This window comes from Salvelinus alpinus, chromosome 12, assembly GCF_045679555.1.
Source record: "Salvelinus alpinus chromosome 12, SLU_Salpinus.1, whole genome shotgun sequence".
Classification (NCBI taxonomy): domain Eukaryota; kingdom Metazoa; phylum Chordata; class Actinopteri; order Salmoniformes; family Salmonidae; genus Salvelinus; species Salvelinus alpinus.
This window is the reverse complement of record NC_092097.1, coordinates 37,443,115-37,465,666: the sequence shown is the minus strand read 5'-3', so window position 1 is coordinate 37,465,666 and position 22,552 is coordinate 37,443,115. Positions and strand designations below refer to the sequence as shown.

The window sequence follows — 22,552 nt, the reverse complement described above, 5'->3', positions numbered from 1 at the left end:
TCCATATAGACCAATTCCCACGAGTGAGAACAAAACCAAGGAGAGGTTCAACAGAAGAATCTCTTTACCAAACAAATATTATGATACTAGTGAATCATTGTTTGGTGACACATTAGTGACCTTGGACACATTTTTACTTTGTCATAAATAAAACGGACATTGAAAATATTATTAATGTGCATCTATATTTGATATATTTTTAGCGTAACAGACAGCATCCTATGTCTGTTGTACCATACATCCTCTATCAGCCACGCTCAGGTATATACTGCCCCCACCAAATGGCAGAATAGATCACAAGCTACATGTATAAGCAATGGTATTATTATAACATACCATGAGACTCACTGTAATGACATCTACTGAGTCGTGTTCAGTAGGGCACACTGTAGCGAAACATTTTAAATTGTTTTCTTAAAGTCCCTCCCTGTTTGAGTTTGTTTTCTTCTGTTTGGTGCCTAATGAACATGGCCCTGACTAAATAAAAGAAATGACAGTAAAATGACAAAACACACAATGCATAGACTAGGAAGTTGTATTTCATTTCCTGCGATCATATATCGAAGGTACAAATCATTGTCTCCTTCCTTACATGTTGATCAATAAGCCATGATGCATTGCATCCATACATTATTGGCTCAAAACAGCTTTTACAAAAAAGGATATACAATATATATATATACTTATAATTAAGACACTTTCTTGTATTCTTTTTTCATACACATTTCTTTGTGCATTTAAAAGTGTTGGTCATGAGTCAAATAAATCAGTTTGTTAAAAACAAATAGGAACCAAGGAAAGGTTCAACAGAACAATGTATTTACCAAACAAATGAACACAGGTTATCAGGTTATCAACAAAGTCATGAACAGCAATTATACCTAACATATAACATAAACCCATTCACACAGAGTTTGCATATTTTCTATTCTGCAGTCAGTCAGTCACTGTCTTGTGAAGCTAGAATGATTGTTTTTGAGCAATTATAACCTGCTAAGGACCAAACACAGGTCATTGGCCTAAACAAGGTAGAGTTCAACTAGAAGGTTTTAGCTAGTACCTCTGATTCAATTTAACAATAAGGATTTGGTATCTAATCCAAACAGCAGAGAAAATGCAGTGCAGCGTGAACCAGAGTAAGGGCTCTATTCCATCCGTATCGCTGAAGAGGTACAGATTGCGAAATATAAATATAAAGGTAATTTCCGATTGAGTTGACATATGCAGTGTTTACCATGAATGCAGTCTCTGCTAACGCGGGAACATTGCCTTTAAATTTCAAGCAAGCTGTAACGCTGAACTTCAGTGATACAGATTGAATAGAGCCCTAAATCTTATATAATAAATATAGGCCTACCCATTGTCAGCCTTATTTATGTGTTTAAACTGTAATCATAGCAGATAACACTGTACCTTGAGATGTTCTATCAGACTGCATTCTGACTTGTGCAGTTAGAGAACTGGCTTTATCTTTCCACTCCTAAGAAAACTAAAATATTTCAAATAGTATTTGAACTCAGGTCTGTCTTGGTCACTCAACATGTTGTATGTTACAAACAGAACTGTTACACAGTACCAGGGCAAGGGAGGGGTCAGGGACTATTTATATTTGGTAGGTTGAGAAAGACTACAAAACGACAAATAAACAGAATCCCACAACAACTTATTGTACATCCTAGAGTTGTAATCTTAACTAAATCAACATGGTTACCAGGGAAATGGCATCAGTGTGTCACTGGGTAGAGATATGACCATCATATAGTCAATGCAGAGGTTAAGGTAACGTTACAGTTCAGACCGTGCTACACGTATGTATGTTCTTTTCACGTCACATTATATCGTTTTCAGAATTACAGAAATAAATATTCATCAGGACAATAGAGTAGTAATAATAATAATATGCATGTTTTTGTATATTTCTATGTTGATCATCAACTGTGTAAACATATTATAACCAGGTCATGCAGATAGGTAGACCGATACTTCTTCCAAGAGAGATAGGTGCAACGTACAGAGAAGCCAGAGAACACACACTGAGATCCCTCCCACCACCACGGAGGACAAGAGTGAAATATTGTTTAAATGGGCATAACATTGAGGGAACTTTGCAGATAGAAATGACATGCACACAACTGATTTGATTCCCTAGCACGTGGAATATAATTGCAAACAATTTCTAACTGAAATAGTCTCAACATCAAACCCTGTGGTACCTCAACTACTATGGAAATGCTCATTGGCTGAGAGGTTGTATAGGATTAATCTGATAGGCTATACGGTCTGTGTGTTGCCATGGGGATCTCAGTGTGAACCTCTGGTAACAGAACAGCCATAAAATAAAAAGTATGCCTTTTATAGCCATACATTTCACCTTTTATCATTCAATCGACGCATGCATTTGCCTCGAACCAGAAACGCTTTTATGAGCCCAGTCTGAGCCAGAATACAGAGTCAATCCAGAGCCCAGAAAGTCAACTCACTTGTAAACCCTGAATGTTTCTGATGGAGCTGTGAACTTCAAAACCAAAACAAACACAGGTAAGAGAAGGATGACTAATGAGCCAAATGGGACAATTAAAAAAAACACATTACAATGGTAGGTGATGGGGTCAAATTGGGGTCATCATAGGGCTGCACCAAATGTTTGATGTATTATAATAATTTATTATTGTCACGCCCTGACCTTAGAGAGACTTTTATTTCTCTATTTTTGGTTAGGTCAGGGTGTGATTAGAGTGGGCATTCTATGTTTTCTATTTCTTTGTTGTTTTTGCCATGTGTGGTTCCCAATCAGAGGCAGCTGTCTATCGTTGTCTCTGATTGGGGATCATATATAAATTGTGATTTTCCATTTGGGTTTTGTGGGGAGTTATTTTCTGTTTAGCTGTTTTGTTGCCTGACAGAACTGTTCGCTTTAGTTTTTTCTACTTTGTTATTTTGTTGCGGTGTTCAGTTTTATTAAAAATCATGAACGCCTACCACGCTGCACCTTGGTCTCCTTCTTCAACCCACGAGAGTCGTTACAATTATGCTTATGTTGTATTAATAGAAGGGGAGGGGCTAGGGACCCCTCCCTATACATTTATAGGGTCCTAGACTACAGATTAACAATATATATATATTCATTATAAGGTTTTTAAATTGTTCCACAGTCTTTTCTAAGTCTCTGCCTCTTATGAAGAAATGGTCTGAGAAATGTGTGAATTATTGCATGGGGTTTGTGAGAAAGCACTTCAAAGATAAACATCGAGCCCTGCAGGGGAGTAGAAGAGATAAGAGACTAGTCAGACATACCTCTATAAATCAACTTGGGGGAGTGGACATTTACTGCTGAGGTCTTAGAAAACACTGGAACTACTGTATGACTGTAGATTGTATAGCTGTGTATGCATGGGCTTGGTCTGAGTAGTAGCAGGTAATGACGTATGCAGTGATATTACTAGGCTGGACTTCGGGCTTAATAAAATAACTTGGGACTTTTCCTATGGGGCAGAACTCATGAGAGACATCAGTTGCATATGTGATGGTTGATCTTTGACTTCTGTCTACAGCTGTATTTTGATTAAAATTGTTAAGATTTATAAGTGCACATTTTGAGTGTTCCTTATTTGTTAAGTAAATAAAATGGAGCACAGAAAAACGGAACCAACATAGGAACAAAGTAGTAGTGGTTTGAATGTTGATTAACTGGTATTGGTTTCAGTGACATAGAAACAAATGATAAAACATGGTTAAGTGAATAAACTAAGGCACAAAGATATTCTACTTTCTCAGACAGAAAACAACAACATTTCCCACTCCTAAGACCATATGCACTGTTTGGTCTGGTCTGAAACAGCTCTGATAGTATGAAGTATGGACTAACAGTGCGATATGACACCATGAATATAGGGAGGTGCAAAAGGATATGCCATAAAATGAGAACAATGTTGGGAAAGGAAACCATTGTCCTTATGCCACAACATCTCCAATAATACGTCACCTTCATGTGTGTCCAGACCCACCTCCTATGACTTCTACTTCCCATTTGCATAGGGGTATTTTAACCCCATACATCTCTATTATTTTAATTAAGGACGTGTGACCTAATTAGTAAACTAGCATAGGATCAGAATTAGTTGACCTAATAGTCATTTTAGTCAAGTCAGCACTGATCTGTTGATTTTTGTCATATCTATGTCATAATATTTTTATCAGATTTTTTATGTCACCTTTATTTAACCAGGTAGGACAGTTGAGAACAAGTTCTCATTTACAACTGCGACCTGGCCAAGATAAAACAAAGCTGTGCGACACAAACAACAACACAGAGTTACACATGGAATAAACAAACATACAGTCAATAATAAAATAGAGAAAGTCTATATATGGTGTATGCAAATGAGGTAGGATAAGGGGGGTGAGGCAATACATAGACCATAGTTGCGAAATTATTACAGTTTGGCAAATTAAACACTGGGGTGATAGATGTGCAGAAGATCAGTGTGCAAGTAGGGGTACTATGGTGCAAAGGAGCAAAATAAATAACAATATGGTGATGAGGTAGTTGGATGGGCTATTTACAGATTGGCTATGTACTGGTGCAGTGATCTGTGAGCTGCGCTGACAGCTGGTGCTTAAAGCTAGTGAGGGAGATATGAGTCTCCAGCTTCAGTGATTTTTGCAGTTCGTTCCAGTCATTGGCAGCAGAGAACTGGAAGGAAAGGCGGCCGAAGGAGGAATTGGCTTTGGGGGTGACCAGTGAAATATACCTGCTGGAGCGCGTGCTGCGGGTGGGTGCTGCTATGGTGACCAGTGAGCTGAAATAAGGCGGGGCTTTATACCTAGCAAAGACTTATAGATGACCTGGAGCCAGTGGGTTTGGCGACGGATATGAAGCGAGGGCCAGCCAATGAGCGCATACATGTCGAGGATCGGTAGGATAGTCAGTTTTACGAGGGTATGTTTGGCAGCATGAGTGAAGGACGCTTTGTTGCGAAATAGGAAGCCGATTCTAGATTTAATTTTGAATTGGAGATGTTTAATGTGAGTCTGGAAGGAGAGTTTACAGTCTAGCCAGACACCTAGGTATTTGTAGTTGTCCACATATGCTAGGTCAGAACCATCCAGAGTAGTGATGCTGGTGGGTAGTATGTCATAACAGCTGACATAACTTGGTCATAACATTGTCATGCCACATATTTAGACCTGTTGTGACAAATATTGCATCCTTTTATGGCTGGTTATGACACCTACATAAAAATGTCAAAACCCACAAAACCTACCACACAAGGCAAAACATTCCATTACACCATAACCTACTTCTCAATAATACGTTTGTTATATACCATTTTATGAAATTGACCATATTAAATTATCCTTGTACAGTAATTGAGCACAAATTGATGTCAGACATGTACCTACGTCAATGCTAGGTTGCTGATGACGGGGATGAGTGCAGGAGCAGATTTCAGGAGCAGGACAAGGCACCCTCTTTGTGACTGATTACTGACATAAGGGCATGTACGTGATAGGTCTATCTGGCTTATATGATTATGATGGTCATAATGCTTCTTGACAGTATCATAAAGTGAATTGTCTTAGTCCAAGTAAAGTGACACAGGATAGTCATAAAGCTTCATGAGAGTGTCTGCAAGTTATTTAAAAAATGATGAAAATGACTATAAAGAATTCATTACAACAACAACAAAGGACTTTAAAATGAAAGGAAACCTCTTGGCAGTGAAAAACACATTTGAATAAATGTGAGTTTTGACACTCTTATGTAGAGCCATAAAATAATGCCATGTATGTCACAACAGGTTTAAATATATGTGTTATGACAGTGTTATGACCATATTATGACAGGTTATGACAAGTTATGTCAGCTGGTATGACATGTTATGACCGTGTCATAATGTGTTATGATGCTGCGTGTCAAGTAAAGTGTTACTGCATACTCTACACAAACATCAATGTTTGTGGACAATGAATTTAACAAAGTAATACCTGCATCCAAAACTCCCCTCTAAAAGTAACTGTAGATGGTTTATTCTGGGCAAGCATCTGGAGCTAGAAGGTGGCTCTGGACATGGCTGCTGGCTGACTCATCACCACCCTACTCTACTGGACACAGCTTGTCATAACATCATTCTGCATTCATGGCCAGACTAGGCGGACAGGGTGGGCTCTGGGTGGCTCCATGGAAACATACGCATCCCCATGTCGAAAAAGGGGAGGGGGTCTGTGGTCACTCAGACGTGACTGGCTGGCCTGCAGGCAGTAGGTGCAACTCGTCAGACTGTCCCGGTAGGAACTGCCCTCTGCACTACCGCGCTGCTGCTCATCCTCACAGTATGACACTGGAGAGGAGGGGAGAGGAGATGACAGGGACGGTACTCCACAGTGCTGTACTAGAGTGCTGTCCTACTAGAGTATCACTAGAGTACTGTACACACCACTGTACGTGCTCAGAGGCTCAACAGTACTGTAGGCTACGTGCTGAGAGAGAGAGAGAGAGAGAGAGAGAGAGAGAGAGAGAGAGAGAGAGAGAGAGAGAGAGAGAGAGAGAGAGAGAGAGAGAGAGAGAGAGAGAGAGAGAGAGGCTGACTGAGAGGCTGGCTGGCTGAGTGGGGGACAAGCTCAGTGTTTGTCTCACTTACAGCTCTCCTCCTCCTCTATCCCTGGTCCCTCCTCCTCCTTGTCCTCCTCCTGCAGCAGGAGTGCGTGGGCATGACAGGGGCTTGTGGGGGTGATCTGGCTGGGGCTCTCTAGACTGGTACCCAGCTGCAGCCTCCGCATGTGTCTCACCACTGCTGTGGCGTTGAATGCTTGCTGTGTAGGGATAGTGATAGGAGGGACAGAGAGAGAGGGAGAGAATGACGGGGGAGCGAGAGACAGAGGGAGGGGGTTGAGAGATAGGGAGGAGAAAGGGGGGTGAGAGAAAGAAAGAGAGAGAGAGAGAGAGAAATAGAGAGAGAGAGGGGAAGGTGATAAAAGCACAGTGATTTACCATATACACTGTATATACAAAAGTATGTGGACACCACTTCAAATTAGCTAAACTATTTTAGCCAAATCCGTTGCTGACAGGTGTATCAATTTGATGCACACAGCTAAGTAATCTCCATAGACAAACATTGGCAGTAGAATGGCCTTACTGAAGAGCTCAGTGACTTTCAACGTGGCACAGTCATAGGATGCAACCTATCCAACAAATCAGTTCGTCACATTTCTGCCCTGCCAGAGCAGCCCCAGTCAACTGTAAGTGATGTTATTGTGAAGTGGAAACGTCTAGGAGCAACAACGGCTCAGCCGCGAAGTGGTAGGCCACAGAAGCTCACAGAACGGGACCGCCGAGTACTGAAGAGTGTAAAAATCATCTATCCTCGGTTGCAACACTCACTACAGAGTTCCAAACTGCCTTCTGGAAGCAACGTCAGCACAATAACTGTTCGTCTGGAGCTTCATGAAATGGGTTTCCATAGCCGCAATGCGCAATGCCAAGCGTCGGCTGGAGTGATGTAAAGCTCACCGCCATGTGACTCTGGAGCAGTAGAAATGCATTCTCTGGAGAGAGGGATCCCGCTTCACCATCTGGCAGTCTGACAGACGAATCTGGATTTGGCGAATGCCAGGGGTACGCTATCTGCACTAGCTTTGAATAGTCCCCGCCATATGCAACTTTTCAGGGAAGTCAGGAACCAATATGCACAGTCAGTTAGGAAAGCAAAGGCTAGCTTTTTCAAATAGAAATTTGCATCCTGCAGCACTAATTCCAAAAAGTGTTGGGACACTGTAAAGTCCATGGAGAATAAGAGCACCTCCTCTCAGCTGCCCACTGCACTGAGGCTAGGAAACACTGTCACCACCGATAAATCCACGATAATCGAGAATTTAAATAAGCATTTCTCTACGGCTGGCCACGCTTTCCACCTGGCTACCCCAGCCCTGGCCAACAGCTCTGCACTCCCTGCAGCAACTAGCCCAATACCCCCCCCCCCCCTGCTTCTCCTTCACCCAAATCCAGACAGCTGATGTTCTGAAAGAGCTACAGAATCTGGATCCCTACAAATCAGCTGGGCTAGACAATCTGGACCCTCTCTTCCTAAAATGATCTGCCGCCATCGTCGCAACCCCTTTTGCTAGTCTGTTCAACCTCTCTTTCGTATCGTCTGAGATTCCTAAAGATTGGAAAGGGGCCACGGTTATCCCCCTCTTCAAATGGGGAGACACTCTAGACCCAAACTGTTACAGACCTATATCCTATAGCCTCCAACTGCTCTTAAACGCTAGTAAGACAAAATGCATGCTCTTCAACCGATCGCTGCCCGCACCCGCCTGCCCGTCTAGCATCACTACTCTGGATGGTTCTGACTTATGTAGACAACTATAAATACCTAGTTGTCTGGTTAGACTGTAAACTCTCCTTCCAGACTCATATTAAGCATCTCCAATCCAAAATTAAATCTTGAATCGGCTTCCTATTTCGCAACAAAGCATCCTTCACGCATGCGGCCAAACATACCCTCGTAAAACTGACTATCCTACCGATCCTTGACTTCGGCAATGCCATTTACAAAATAGCCTCAAACACTCTACTCAGCAAATTGGATGCAGTCTATCACAGTGCCATCCGTTTTGTCACCAAAGGCCCATATACTACCCACCATCGCGACCTGTATGCTCTCGTTGGTCCTCGCTACATATTCGTTGCCAAACCCACTGGCTCCAGGTCATCTATAAGTCTTTGCTAGGTAAAGTTCCGCCTTATTTCAGCTCACTGGTCAACATAGCAACACCCTCCCGTAGCACGCGATCCAGCAGGAATATTTCACTGGTCATCCCCAAAGCCAACACCTCCTCTGGCCGCCTTTCCTTCCAGTTCTCTGCTGCCAATGACTGGAATGAATTGCAAAAATTACTGAAGTTGGAGACTTATATCTCCCTCACTAACTTCAAGCATCGGCTGTCAGAGCAGCTTACCGATCGCTTCAGCTGTACACAGCCCATCTGTAAATAGCCCATCCAACCAACTACCTACCTCATCCCCATATTTGTTTTTGTTCTGCTCTTTTGCACACCAGTATTTCTACTTGCACATCCTCATCTGCACATCTATCACTCCAGTGTTAATTGCTAAATTGTAATTACTTCGCCACTACGGCCTATTTATTGCCGTACCTCCTTACTTCATTTGCACACACAGTATACAGATGTTCTATTGTGTTATTGACTGTACGTTTGTTTATCCCATGTGTAACTCTGTGTTGTTGTTTTTTGTTGCTCTGCTTTGCTTTATCTTGGCCAGGTCGCAGTTGTAAATGAGAACTTGTTCTCAACTGGCCTACCTGGTTAAATAAAGGTGAAATAAATCAAATGTAAAAAAAAATGCATAGTGCCATCTGTAAGGTTTGGTGAAGGAGGAATAATGGTCTGGGGCTGTTTTTCATGGTTCGGGCTAGGCCCTTTAGTTCTAGTGAAGGGACATCTTAAGGGTACAGCATACAATGACATTCCTCCAACTTTGTGACAAGTTTTGGGATGCCCTTTCCTGTTTCAGTATGACAATGCCCCCATGCACAAAGCGATGTCCATACAGAAATGGTTTGTCGAGATTGGTGTGGAAGAACTGGAATGGCCTGCACAGAGGCCTTACCTCAACCCCATTGAACACCTTTGGGATGAATTGGAACGCCAACTGCAAGCCAGGCCTAATCACTCAACATCAGTGCTCCACCTCACTAATGCTGTTGTGGCTGAATAGAAGCAAGTCCCCACAGAAATGTTCCAACATCTAGTAGAAAGCCATCCCAAAAGAGTGGAGGCTGTTATAGCAGAAAAGGGGGGACCAACTGATATTAATGCCCATGATTTTGGAATGAGATGTTTGACAAGCAGGTATCCACATACTTTTGGTCATGTAGTGTACATGAGACAGATAGACATTTAGAAGAAGAACAAAAGTATAAAGAAAATGTGAGTTATCAAAGCAGTAATATTGAGCCACTGACCTTCCATTTACTTTTAGCAAAGTTCTTCTTGATCTGAGCACTGACAGATTCATGGATGTTCTTATCAAGAGCTGTGTCTCCACAGATCCTGCAAACAGGAAAAGAGAGAGTTTAGAGAGAGAAAGAGAGCAAGGAGGGGGCAAGCTGTCAGAAGTTTAAAGTTTGAGTTATGGGACGTAGACATTCTAGCCTGGTTTATCCAGCTTGAATGTTACGCAAGAATGCATTGAAGGGCTTAGGGAACCAGGATGTGGACATGAAGCAATGGTTAGGGTTAGAGTTGTGGTTGAGGGTTCCAAAATAGTTATTTGGCTGTCCCCATAGGATAATCATTTTAGGTTCTAGGTAAACCCCATTTGGGTTCCAAGTAGAAACCTTTGGGGTTCCATGAAAAACCCTCTGTGGAAAGGGTTCTACCTGGAACCAAAAAGGGTTCTTTAAAGGTTTCTCCCATCGGGACAACCGAAGAATCCTTTTAGGTTCTAGATAGCACCTTTTTTCTAAGAGTGTAGGGTTAAGGTTGTATCGGGATGTGGAGATGAAGCTAGGCTTAGGTTTGTGGTTAAGGCTAGGGTTAGGGTTAGGGTTGAGGCTAGGGTTAGGGTTGAACCGGGACGTGGACATGTAGCTAGAGTTAGGGGTAAGGAAATCTTGTATTACCAGGGGTGTTGAAGTGCTGTATCAGTGGTATATCTCTTCATAAAGTATTTTTCCATCAGGTGACAGATAAAGTCCTTAGCTGGAATGAATAAAAACTGTTTCAAATCAGTACAGAACAGATATAATACAGTATGACTAATGACTTACAATTCCACACAAAGTAGACATGGTATTAATTCACAGTCAAATGTAATCTATGTCTTTGAAACAATTACAGATAATTGAAAAAGATTCATGCTATTTGAATTTGATTCAGTTTGTTTTGTCCTCTTTGTCTTGTTTCTGTTTGTCCCTGTCATTATTATTTTTTCTAACGAAGGAAAAGGGGGTATAAGCTACCTGAATCGGAGATGTCATCCCAGTACGGAGAGTCAAACTCATACTCTGCCTTCAGTATCTGCTCAAAAAGCTTAGCATCGTTCTCGTCGTAAAACGGAGGGTATCCGCATAACCTGAAAGAGTTCATATGACATGAGGTAACAGTTATTGCTCTATACATTGAACCCAGATAATAAAATGTCCAATATAAATTTGGTTAGGATATAATATCCCAATAGTGCAATTAACCAAGAGTCCCAGTCACAGATGGACCGTACTTTCTCAGACATAAATGTGGAGGTGTGAAGGTCATGCACAGAACCATTTTAGAATTGTTTTACATTTGGAATGAGCTGCTCAATGCATTGTCAATTGGCGCTAATTAAGATTTAATTAAAAGTCCATTACAGTGGTTTGGAAACACAATATAATTTTAAAAGGAGGCAAATAATTTGTTGGACAATCTTTTGTCATCATTGTGAAGTCACCAGATTGACTTTAGATGCAGTATTTAGCTAGCTAGTTTGAGGGGACAGCACCGAATTTTAGCTAGCTATCTTTAGCATTGCTAGCTATTTTTGACAAACTTTACTAGCTAAAGGCAACATTGCCCTTTCTTTAAGTATATTTGACGGCATCATAATGATGGCAAAGTTGTTTCCTACAAATGATTTGCCTTCTTTAGCACTGTCATCGTATTTCCAAGCCATTGTACCGTCATCAGCCCCCGCTCAGAATGACTGGGCATCAATCATCAGTCGGTCATCATTATGGTTACGGCGCTATGTAGAACGTTCATAACAATGGCAACGACGCGACCGAGTGACTGAGGTGCAACCCATGAATATAACAGATGTTTAAATGCACAGGCACCAGTATACAGAGTATGAGGGACTGTATTTGTGTTAGAGTACTAAGCAGATGACTTACAGAATATAGGAGATGACTCCGATGGACCAGCAGTCTACTGCTTTGCTGTACGGTTTCTGAGCCAACACCTCAGGAGCTGCCAATAACATGAAACAGCGAAGTCAGAAGAAGGAGAGAGTGAGAATGAGAAAGACAGAGTTGGAGAGAGAGACAGGAGCACTGAGAAAGACAAAGGGGGAGAGAGGGACACTGAAAGAGACAGAGTGGGAGCGGGCGAAAGACAGAGATGGCGACAGAGAGGGAGAGAGTGACAGACAGAGGGAGAGAGAGTGACTGAGACAGAGCCCATTGAAGTTCTTGTTTTACCCTCTCAGTCAGAGCTCGAGTGGGCAACATCAAACAGAGAGAGAGATAGAGAGGGGGAGAGAGAAAGGGAGAGAGAGAGCGAGAAAGAAAGAAAGGGAGATAGAGAAAGAGAGAAATAGAGATTTCACTTGCTTTGGCAATGTTAACATGTTTCCCCTTTGAATTGAATTGAGAGTGTGTGCTTTTCAAGCACTAACAGATGACACAATAGCACTCCAATATAATAGCATGCTTCAGAGGAGGTTGTAAGTGGATCAGGGAGAGAGTGAGGGGGTAGTGAGAGAGATCCCGCACACACACCCACGGACACACACACACCTTACCCACGTATCCTGGGGTCCCACAGGCTGTAGACATGACACTGCCCGTGTCCTCGATCTTAGACAGGCCAAAGTCACTGATCATTATCTTAGAGTCCTCGTCCATACTGTAATACAACAGATTCTCTGGCTACCGAGAGGCAGAGAGAGAAAGAGAGAAAGAGAGAGAGAGAGAGAGAAAAAGAGAGAGAGAGAGAGAGACAGAAAAAAAGTGAAAGAAAAAGATAGAGACAAAGAAAGAGTGAGAGAGAGAGGGAGAGAGAGAAAAGGGGAAAAAGAGAGAGAACAAAAAAAAGAAGGAGAGAGGCAGAAAAAGAGGAGGGGAGAAAGAGAAAAGATGGGAGAAAGAGAGGAGGGAAAAAATTTATACAACTTGGTTTACGTGAAGCTTTTCTCACAGAAACCTTAACGATTCTGGTAAGAAAGAATTGGCAAGACAAGCTGTTGAGGCAGCACATTGGTACCTCCATACAGCCTGGGATGTAAATTAACCTCGATTTCCAGATTTCTCACGTTGGTGAACATGAGACATGGATGTGTGGCAATGCAAGACAACGCGTAACGGGAGTGGTTATTTTGTTTGAGTACTAATCTAATGGACAGCATCTAATGCATCTCTGTATCTATTTCTACAGGATCCATTACCATTGCACAAGAGTAGTGTACAAGTTCTAACATACTGACTCTCCAAGGAGTAAGCAAACAGATCAGCCCTCTCCCCTCTTCTGAGCCCTAATTTCAGGTCCCTTGTGTAGGATGCTCATGTCATGGAGATGTGCGTATGTATTTGTGCGCATGCGTGCATGTGTAAATGTGTGTGAGTGTGAGTGTGAGTGTGTGTGTGTGTGTGTGTGTGTGTGTGTGTGTGTGTGTGTGTGTGTGTGTGTGTGTGTGTGTGTGTGTGTGTGTGTGTGTGTGTGTGTGTGTGTGTGTGTACCTTTAGGTCCCTGTGTACGATGCCCAAGTCATGGAGGTATTTGACAGCGTCCAGGATCTGGTGGATGAGTTGGCTGGCGTCTCTCTCTGTGTAGAAACCCTTCTCTACGATGCGGTCAAACAGCTCCCCTCCAGACACCCTGATTGAGACACAAAGAGAAACATTAAAGGGAGAGGCTTTACACACACCCACATGTATTGAACTCATACTCCAAACCAATCCCCCAATCTGTCCCCGATTTATGACCTACAGTATTCCTAACAGAACACTGAATAAGAAACATGTTTAATGCAACATTACCAGAGAGAAAGAAAGAAAGAAAGAAAGAAAGAAAGAAAGAAAGAAAGAAAGAAAGAGAGAGAAAGAGAGAGAAGAAAGAGGAGACTCACAGCTGCATGACCAGATACAGGTGGGATGTACTCTCAAAGATGTCCTCCAGTGAAACAATGTTGGTGTGCTTGATTCTGAAAAGACAAAAAGTGAGTAAGACAGATATACAGGGATATTGTTATGAGTACAATTCCAGCCCTGACAACATGAACAAGAACCTACTGCTAATGCAGCAGTGCTATGCCCAATGTTTTCCAGCAGTGCTATCCCCAATGTTTTCCAACAGTGCTATGCCCAATGTTTTCCAACAGTGCTATGCCCAATGTTTTCCAACAGTGCTATCCCCAATGTTTTCCAACAGTGCTATGCCCAATGTTTTCCAGCAGTGCTATGCCCAATGTTTTCCAGCAGTGCTATGCCCAATGTTTTCCAGCAGTGCTATGCCCAATGTTTTCCAACAGTGCTATGCCCAATGTTTTCCAACAGTGCTATGCCCAATGTTTTCCAACAGTGCTATGCCCAATGTTTTCCAACAGTGCTATGCCCAATGTTTTCCAGCAGTGCTATGCCCAATGTTTTCCAACAGTGCTATGCCCAATGTTTTCCAGCAGTGCTATGCCCAATGTTTTCCAACAGTGCTATGCCCCACGGTGTCTCACTCGCAATACTGTCATATGATCGCCAGGTGGCACCATTGCTGTGTGTAAGAGTGTGTAGGAACGCCACAAACAAAAACATTAGGGTAATGCTCAATGAAAGAGCTCTATACGGGATCCAATCAATACAGAACTAGTCATATCGTAGGGCCAGTTGTTTTCTCACAACATCAAACACTGGTCTGACATAGATGAGTGTTTCATAATCTCTAGCCAGAATATGGGGCCATCTGCTGACATTGGTTGAACACCAGTGTCCATGTCTTCATTCTGCACCACTGATGAGAGAGAAACTAGCCAGTTAGAGGGAGTTCTACAGTGACTGAGGGAAATACACTGGCAAAAACAGCACTGGTAATACACAAGCCAAGAAAGAGACAATCGAGGCTGAAGCAGGACATTGCTCTGTTGTTATAAGCAGTTATGTAGGTGATATGTGACACTGTGTGTTCTTGCTAGAAAGGAGAGAGGAGGAAGGAGAAAGTATACGTGTGTTGGGATCCGAGTCAGTGTCTGTCTATGAGTATTTCTTTGTATCACGCTCTGTTTACTCCTCCCTCATCACAAACCCCTCTCTCTCCTGCTGTCTCTCTCTCTTTCGCCTTCTCTCTTGCTCTCTCTCCTCTTTCTCTTCCTTCATCACACTGCTGAAAGGAACTCCACACACACAATCTCCCTCCACTTCTGTGTGATGTTACCCTGGCAACAAGGACACTAAAAATAGAGCTATCTTCTTTACTCCTGACATTTCTGGTGAACAACCCACTGTTTCTACTGACACATAGATACCATACCATAATACACCATACCATGCTATACCATAATACACCATACCATGCTATACCATAATACACCATACCATGCTATACCATAATACACCATACCATGCTATACCATATGACACCATACCATGCTATACCATAATACACCATACCATGCTATACCATACCATACTATACCATAAAACACCATACCATACCATAACATGAATCCAGCCAGTCCCCTTTCTCCATTGACCTCCATATACTAAAATCGCATATACTATAACCACATACTACTGCTTTACATCAAGCTGGCTCTGCTGTACATTACCACGATGAGCCAATCAATACCATGCTTTCAGTCCTTTACATTGATAGACCCTGTGTGTTATGATCCCTCAGCCTCGTTCCTGACCACAAGGACTATTAAGTCATTTCAATGACTGATGATGGGGGAACAACCTGGTATTATTAAGGATATTGTGTTATGTGGTGGTGTGGTGCAGTGCGCTGCATTGTGTTGTCTTGATCTGTGCAGCACAGCGATCACATTCTCTACGTTACTGACCTGTGCAGCACAGCGATCTCATTCTCGATGTTACTGACCTGTGCAGCACAGTGATCTTATTCTCTATGTTACTGACCTGTGCATCACGGCGAGCTCATTCTCTATGTTACTGACCTGTGCAGCACAGTGATCTCATTCTCTATGTTACTGACCTGTGCAGCACAGTGATCTTATTCTCTATGTTACTGACCTGTGCATCACGGCGAGCTCATTCTCTATGTTACTGACCTGTGCAGCACAGTGATCTCATTTTCTATGTTACTGACCTGTGCAGCACAGTGATCTCATTTTCTATGTTACTGACCTGTGCAGCACAGTGATCTCATTCTCTATGTTACTGACCTGTGCAGCACAGTGATCTCATTCTCTATGTTACTGACCTGTGCATCACGGCGAGCTCATTCTCTATGTTACTGACCTGTGCATCACGGCGAGCTCATTCTCTATGTTACTGACCTGTGCAGCACAGTGATCTCATTTTCTATGTTACTGACCTGTGCAGCACAGTGATCTCATTCTCTATGTTACTGACCTGTGCAGCACAGTGATCTCATTCTCTATGTTACTGACCTGCGCAGCACAGTGATCTCATTCTCTATGTTACTGACCTGTGCAGCACAGTGATCTCATTCTCTATGTTACTGACCTGTGCAGCACAGCGATCTCATTCTCTATGTTACTGACCTGTGCAGCACAGTGATCTCATTCTCTATGTTACTGACCTGTGCAGCACAGTGATCTCATTCTCTATGTTACTGACCTGTGCAGCACAGTGATCTCATTCTCTATGTTACTGACCTGTGCATCACAGTGATCTCATTCTCTATGTTACTGACCTGTGCAGCACAGCGATCTCATTCTCAATGTTGTTCTCCTTGCCCTCCAGAGCCTTCTTTGGGATGCACTTGATGGCTACCAGCCTCTGGGTCCCCTTTTCCTCCGCTAGCACCACCTCCGAGAACGCCCCCCTGCAGCAAAGGAAACACACATTTTCAAAAACATGACACACACACACGTACAGTTACACTTACTAACTGCAAAGACCAATTCAAATGCTGTACATTAACAAATCATATGCAGTAAACTGTATTAAAGGGTGGTTGCTGAACGTATGCCACCAATGAAAAAGTGAGGCAGTTAGTCTTGGTCCCAAGACCCCAAGTCAATATAGCCTGTCTCTGAGGTGGGTCACTAAAACGACAGAGACATTTAAATAAGAGGAAATGTTCGGGATCAAATGAATAGGTGGAGGTCCTGGGAAATAAGGCGAGTGCCCACCCTGTGTGTGTGATGTGTGTGTTGTGTGTGTTTGTGTGGCTCACTTTGCTCAGACAGTGTTTGCACGTGAGCTGCATGACTCATGGTGGGGCGAGTGAGGGTACAGACAGAGCCTTCCCCCTCGAGAACACACACCAAGGCAGGGTATCCCCCTGGATCCCCCTGGCCTAACCAGGCACAACCTGTCCAACCCTAACCCATTCCCCATGGCCAGTCACTATTAGCAGGCACATTCTGTCCAGTGTGCACAATTCCCTTCCCTCCCAGGACCACAGTGTCTCTCCACCTAGGGAGGGGATCCCCATGGTCTAACCAAGCACATCCTGCCGGTCTCTCATCCTATCCTCCCATGATACCTCCCAGCACCGTAGGCTCTCTCCACCGAGAGAGGGGATCCCCATGCCAGCTATAACCAGGCACATTGTGTCTGTCTCTAAGTGATCCCAGTAGCCCAGCAGGCAGCACCTCTCTACCCAGGGAATGTGTCCCCACGGCCAGTCTCTAACCAGGCACATCCTGCGTCTCCCATCCCACCCAATCCCTCCCACCCCACCCTACCCCAACCTTCCCAGCAGCACCACAGGTTGTCTCTCCACCCATGGAGGGTTTCCCTACGGAGGGCGAGTTATTATAACAAGAACATCACATGCCGTCCGTCCCCTCATCCAACCCCAGAAGCACTGCACGGTACGTCCCAGGCCAGCAGCCTCTCACAGCCGTGTGTGTCATGGCAGCCGGGTCCCTTGGGGCCTGAGAAGAGGCTGTACAAACAAAAACATGACTAGGTTTTCTCACTCACCATCACCAGCCATCATAACAATCCATCCACATCAGCCATCCGAACCCTGTCTGACTCCCACAAAAACTGCACTCCATCTATCTTTTATTGAGATGATAAAGCATTTCCTTTTTTATTACTACGAGCCACTCTCTCTCTCACCACTCTCTCTCTCTCACCACTCTCTCGCTCACCACTCTCTCGCTCACCACTCTCTCTCTCTCACCACTCTCTCACCACTCTCTCTCGCTCACCACTCTCTCGCTCACCACTCTCTCTCTCTCACCACTCTCTCTCTCACCACTCCCACTCTCTCACCACTCTCTCTCTCTCTCACCACTCTCTCTCTCATCACTCTCTCGCTCACCACTCTCTCGCTCACCACTCTCTCTCTCTCTCACCACTCTCTCTCTCACCACTCTCTCTCTCACCACTCTCTCGCTCACCACTCTCTCTCTCACCACTCTCTCTCTCACCACTCTCTCTCTCTCACCACTCTCTCTCTCTCTCACCACTCTCTCTCTCATCACTCTCTCGCTCACCACTCTCTCGCTCACCACTCTCTCGCTCACCACTCTCTCTCACCACTCTCTCTCTCACCACTCTCTCGCTCACCACTCTCTCGCTCACCACTCTCTCGCTCACCACTCTCTCTCTCTCACCACTCTCTCTCTCATCACTCTCTCGCTCACCACTCTCTCGCTCACCACTCTCTCACTCACCACTCTCTCTCTCTCACCACTCTCTCTCTCTCACCACTCTCTCTCTCACCACTCTCTCGCTCACCACTATTCAGGATAACTTGTGTTTTTTGTTGCCCCCCCACCCTCAATGTCACTCTCCAAGTTCACATGGAAAAACACTTTAGAGGCACTACAGCAATGTCACCATTGTGAATTATTCAATAGACCACTCTGAAATACACACATAGCCACACACACAGTAACACACACAGCCACCGTGCAATCAGAGACAGATGCAGTAAGAGACAATGAAGATGTATATCTCTATCTACCTACCTATCTTACTGTACCTATCTACCTCCCTAACTGTATCTATCTATCTATCTATCTATCTATCTAACTGTATCTATCTATCTATCTATCTATATCTATCTATCTAACTGTATCTATCTATCTATCTAACTGTATCTATCTATCTATCTAACTGTACCTATCTACCTCCCTAACTGTATCTATCTATCTATCTATCTATCTATCTATCTATCTATCTATCTATCTATCTATCTATCTATCTATCTATCTATCTATTCAATTCAATTCAATTCAAGGGGCTTTATTGGCATGGGAAACATGTGTTAACATTGCCAAAGCAAGTGAGGTAGGTAATATACAAAAGTCAAATAAACAATAAAAATGAACAGTAAACATTACACATACAGAAGTTTCAAAACAATAAAGACATTACAAATGTCATATTATATATATGCAGTGTTGTAACAATGTACAAATGGTTAAAGCACACAAGTTAAAATAAATAAACATAAATATGGGTTGTATTTACAGTGGTGTTTGTTCTTCACTGGTTGCCCTTTTCTTGTGGCAACAGGTCACAAATCTTGCTGCTGTGATGGCACACTGTGGAATTTCACCCAGTAGATATGGGAGTTTATCAAAATTGGATTTGTTTTCGAATTCTTTGTGGATCTGTGTAATCTGAGGGAAATATGTCTCTCTAATATGGTCATACATTGGGCAGGAGGTTAGGAAGTGCAGCTCAGTTTCCACCTCATTTTGTGGGCAGTGTGCACATAGCCTGTCTTCTCTTGAGAGCCATGTCTGCCTACGGCGGCCTTTCTCAATAGCAAGGCTATGCTCACTGAGTCTGTACATAGTCAAAGCTTTCCTTAAGTTTGGGTCAGTCACAGTGGTCAGGTATTCTGCCACTGTGTACTCTCTGTTTAGGGCCAAATAGCATTCTAGTTTGCTCTGTTTTTTTTGTTAATTCTTTCCAATGTGTCAAGTAATTATCTTTTTGTTTTCTCATGATTTGGTTGGGTCTAATTGTGCTCCCATCCCACCCATCTATCTATCTATCTATCTATCTATCTATCTATCTATCTATCTATCTATCTATCTATCTATCTATCTATCTATCTATCTATCTATCTATCTATCTATCTATCTATCTATCTATCTATCTAACTGTATCTATCTATCTAACTGTATCTATCTATCTATCTAACTGTATCTATCTATCTAACTGTATCTATCTATCTAACTGTATCTATCTATCTATCTATCTATCTATCTATCTATCTATCTATCTATCTATCTATCTATCTATCTATCTATCTATCTATCTATATATCTACCTCCCTAACTGTATCTATTCAATTCAAGGGGCTTTATTGGCATGGGAAACATGTGTTAACATTGCCAAAGCAAGTGAGGTAGATATTATACAAAAGTGAAATAAACAATACAAATTAACAGTAAACATTACACATACAGAAGTTTCAAAACAATAAAGACATTACAAATGTTATATTATATATATACAGTGTTGTAACAATGTACAAATGGTTAAAGCACACAAGTTCAAATAAATAAGCATAAATATGGGTTGTATTTACAATGGTGTTTGTTCTTCACTGGTTGCCCTTTTCTTGTGGCAACAGGTCACAAATCTTGCTGCTGTGATGGCACACTGTGGAATTTCTCCCAGTAGATATGGGAGTTTATCAAAATTGGATTTGTTTTCAAATTCTTTGTGGATCTGTGTAATCTGAGGGAAATATGTCTCTCTAATATGGTCATACATTGGGCAGGAGGTTAGGAAGTGCAGCTCAGTTTCCACCTCATTTTGTGGGCAGTGTGCACATAGCCTGTCTTCTCTTGAGAGCCATGTCTGCCTACGGCGGCCTTTCTCAATAGCAAGGCTATGCTCACTGAGTCTGTACATAGTCAAAGCTTTCCTTAAGTTTGGGTCAGTCACAGTGGTCAGGTATTCTGCCACTGTGTACTCTCTGTTTAGGGCCAAATAGCATTCTAGTTTGCTCTGTTTTTTTGTTAATTCTTTCCAATGTGTCAAGTAATTATCTTTTGTTTTCTCATGATTTGGTTGGGTCTAATTGTGCTGTTGTCCTGGGGCTCTGTGGGGTGTGTTTGTGTTTGTGAACAGAGCCCTAGGACCAGCTTGCTTAGGGGACTCTTCTCCAGGTTCATCTCTCTGTAGGTGATGGCTTTGTTATGGAAGGTTTGGGAATCGCTTCCTTTTAGGTGGTTGTAGAATTTAACGGCTCTTTTCTGGATTTTGATAATTAGTGGGTATCGGCCTAATTCTGCTCTGCATGCATTATTTGGTGTTCTACGTTGTACACGGAGGATATTTTTGCAGAATTCTGCATGCAGTCTCAATTTGGTGTTTGTCCCATTTTGTCCCATTTTGTGAAATCTTGGTTGGTGAGCGGACCCCAGACCTCACAACCATAAAGGGCAATGGGCTCTATGACTGATTCAAGTATTTTTAGCCAGATCCTAATTGGTATGTTGAAATTTATGTTCCTTTTGATGGCATAGAAGGCCCTTCTTGCCTTGTCTCTCAGATCGTTCACAGCTTTGTGGAAGTTACCTGTGGTGCTGATGTTTAGGCCGAGGTATGTATAGTTTTTTGTGTGCTCTAGAGCAACGGTGTCTAGATGGAATTTGTGGTCCTGGTGACTGGACCTTTTTTGGAACACCATTATTTTGGTCTTACTGAGATTTAGTGTCAGGGCCCAGGTCTGACAGAATCTGTGCAGAAGATCTAGGTGCTGCTGTAGGCCCTCCTTGGTTGGTGACAGAAGCACCAGATCATCAGCAAACAGTAGACATTTGACTTCGGATTCTAGTAGGGTGAGAACGGGTGGTGCAGACTGTTCTAGTGCCCGCGCCAATTCGTTGATATATATGTTGAAGAGGGTGGAGCTTAAGCTGCATCCCTGTCTCACCCCACGACCCTGTGTGAAGAAATGTGTGTGTTTTTTGCCAATTTTAACCGCACACTTGTTGTTTGTGTACATGGATTTTATAATGTCGTATGTTTTACCCCCAACACCACTTTCCATCTATTTGTATAGCAGACCCTCATGCCAAATTGAGTCGAAGGCTTTTTTGAAATCAACAAAGCATGAGAAGACTTTGCCTTTGTTTTGGTTTGTTTGGTTGTCAATTAGGGTGTGTAGGGTGAATACATGGTCTGTTGTACGGTAATTTGGTAAAAAGCCAATTTGACATTTGCTCAGTACATTGTTTTCATTGAGGAAATGTACGAGTCTGCTGTTAATGATAATGCAGAGGATTTTCCCAAGGTTACTGTTGACGCATATTCCACGGTAGTTATTGGGGTCAAATTTGTCTCCACTTTTGTGGATTGGGGTGATCAGTCCTTGGTTCCAAATATTGGGGAAGATGCCAGAGCTAAGGACGATGTTAAAGAGTTTTAGTATAGCCAATACTATACTATATAAATATATATATATATATAAATATATATAATATAATATAATATAAATATATAAATATATATAATACTATACTATATAAAAAAATTGTAAATTATAATTTCCTCAATCAAAGTCTGTATTTTGATCAATCAAAGCATACAATGAGTATTGTAGTGCTATTTTCATGACATAGACTGACCAGGTGAATCCAGGTGAAATATATGATCACTTATTGATGTCACTTGTTTAATCCACGTCAATCAGTGTAGAT

The 22,552-nt window shown here is 42.6% G+C and overlaps 1 protein-coding gene across 3 annotated transcripts in view; it reads right to left on the bottom strand.

The window, feature by feature from the left end:
• Window positions 1-519: 519 nt before the first annotated feature.
• LOC139536044 (calcium/calmodulin-dependent protein kinase type 1-like) overlaps window positions 520-22,552 on the bottom strand; it is a 36,560-nt gene continuing 14,527 nt past the window's right edge. For 2 of the 3 annotated variants that reach the window (XM_071336161.1, XM_071336163.1), the window contains 10 exons: window positions 16,615-16,746; window positions 13,853-13,927; window positions 13,464-13,602; window positions 12,530-12,656; window positions 11,901-11,976; window positions 10,992-11,104; window positions 10,653-10,731; window positions 9,993-10,080; window positions 6,642-6,813; window positions 520-6,341 (listed from right to left, as the gene is read on the bottom strand). In XM_071336161.1, the coding sequence (XP_071192262.1) occupies window positions 6,139-6,341; window positions 6,642-6,813; window positions 9,993-10,080; window positions 10,653-10,731; window positions 10,992-11,104; window positions 11,901-11,976; window positions 12,530-12,656; window positions 13,464-13,602; window positions 13,853-13,927; window positions 16,615-16,746 (1,204 nt within the window). In that variant the 3' untranslated portion in view covers window positions 520-6,138. Of the gene's footprint in view, window positions 6,342-6,641; window positions 6,814-9,992; window positions 10,081-10,652; window positions 10,732-10,991; window positions 11,105-11,900; window positions 11,977-12,529; window positions 12,657-13,463; window positions 13,603-13,852; window positions 13,928-15,778; window positions 15,799-16,614; window positions 16,747-22,552 lie in introns of those variants that run through there. The other variant, XM_071336164.1, reaches the window with a different exon arrangement.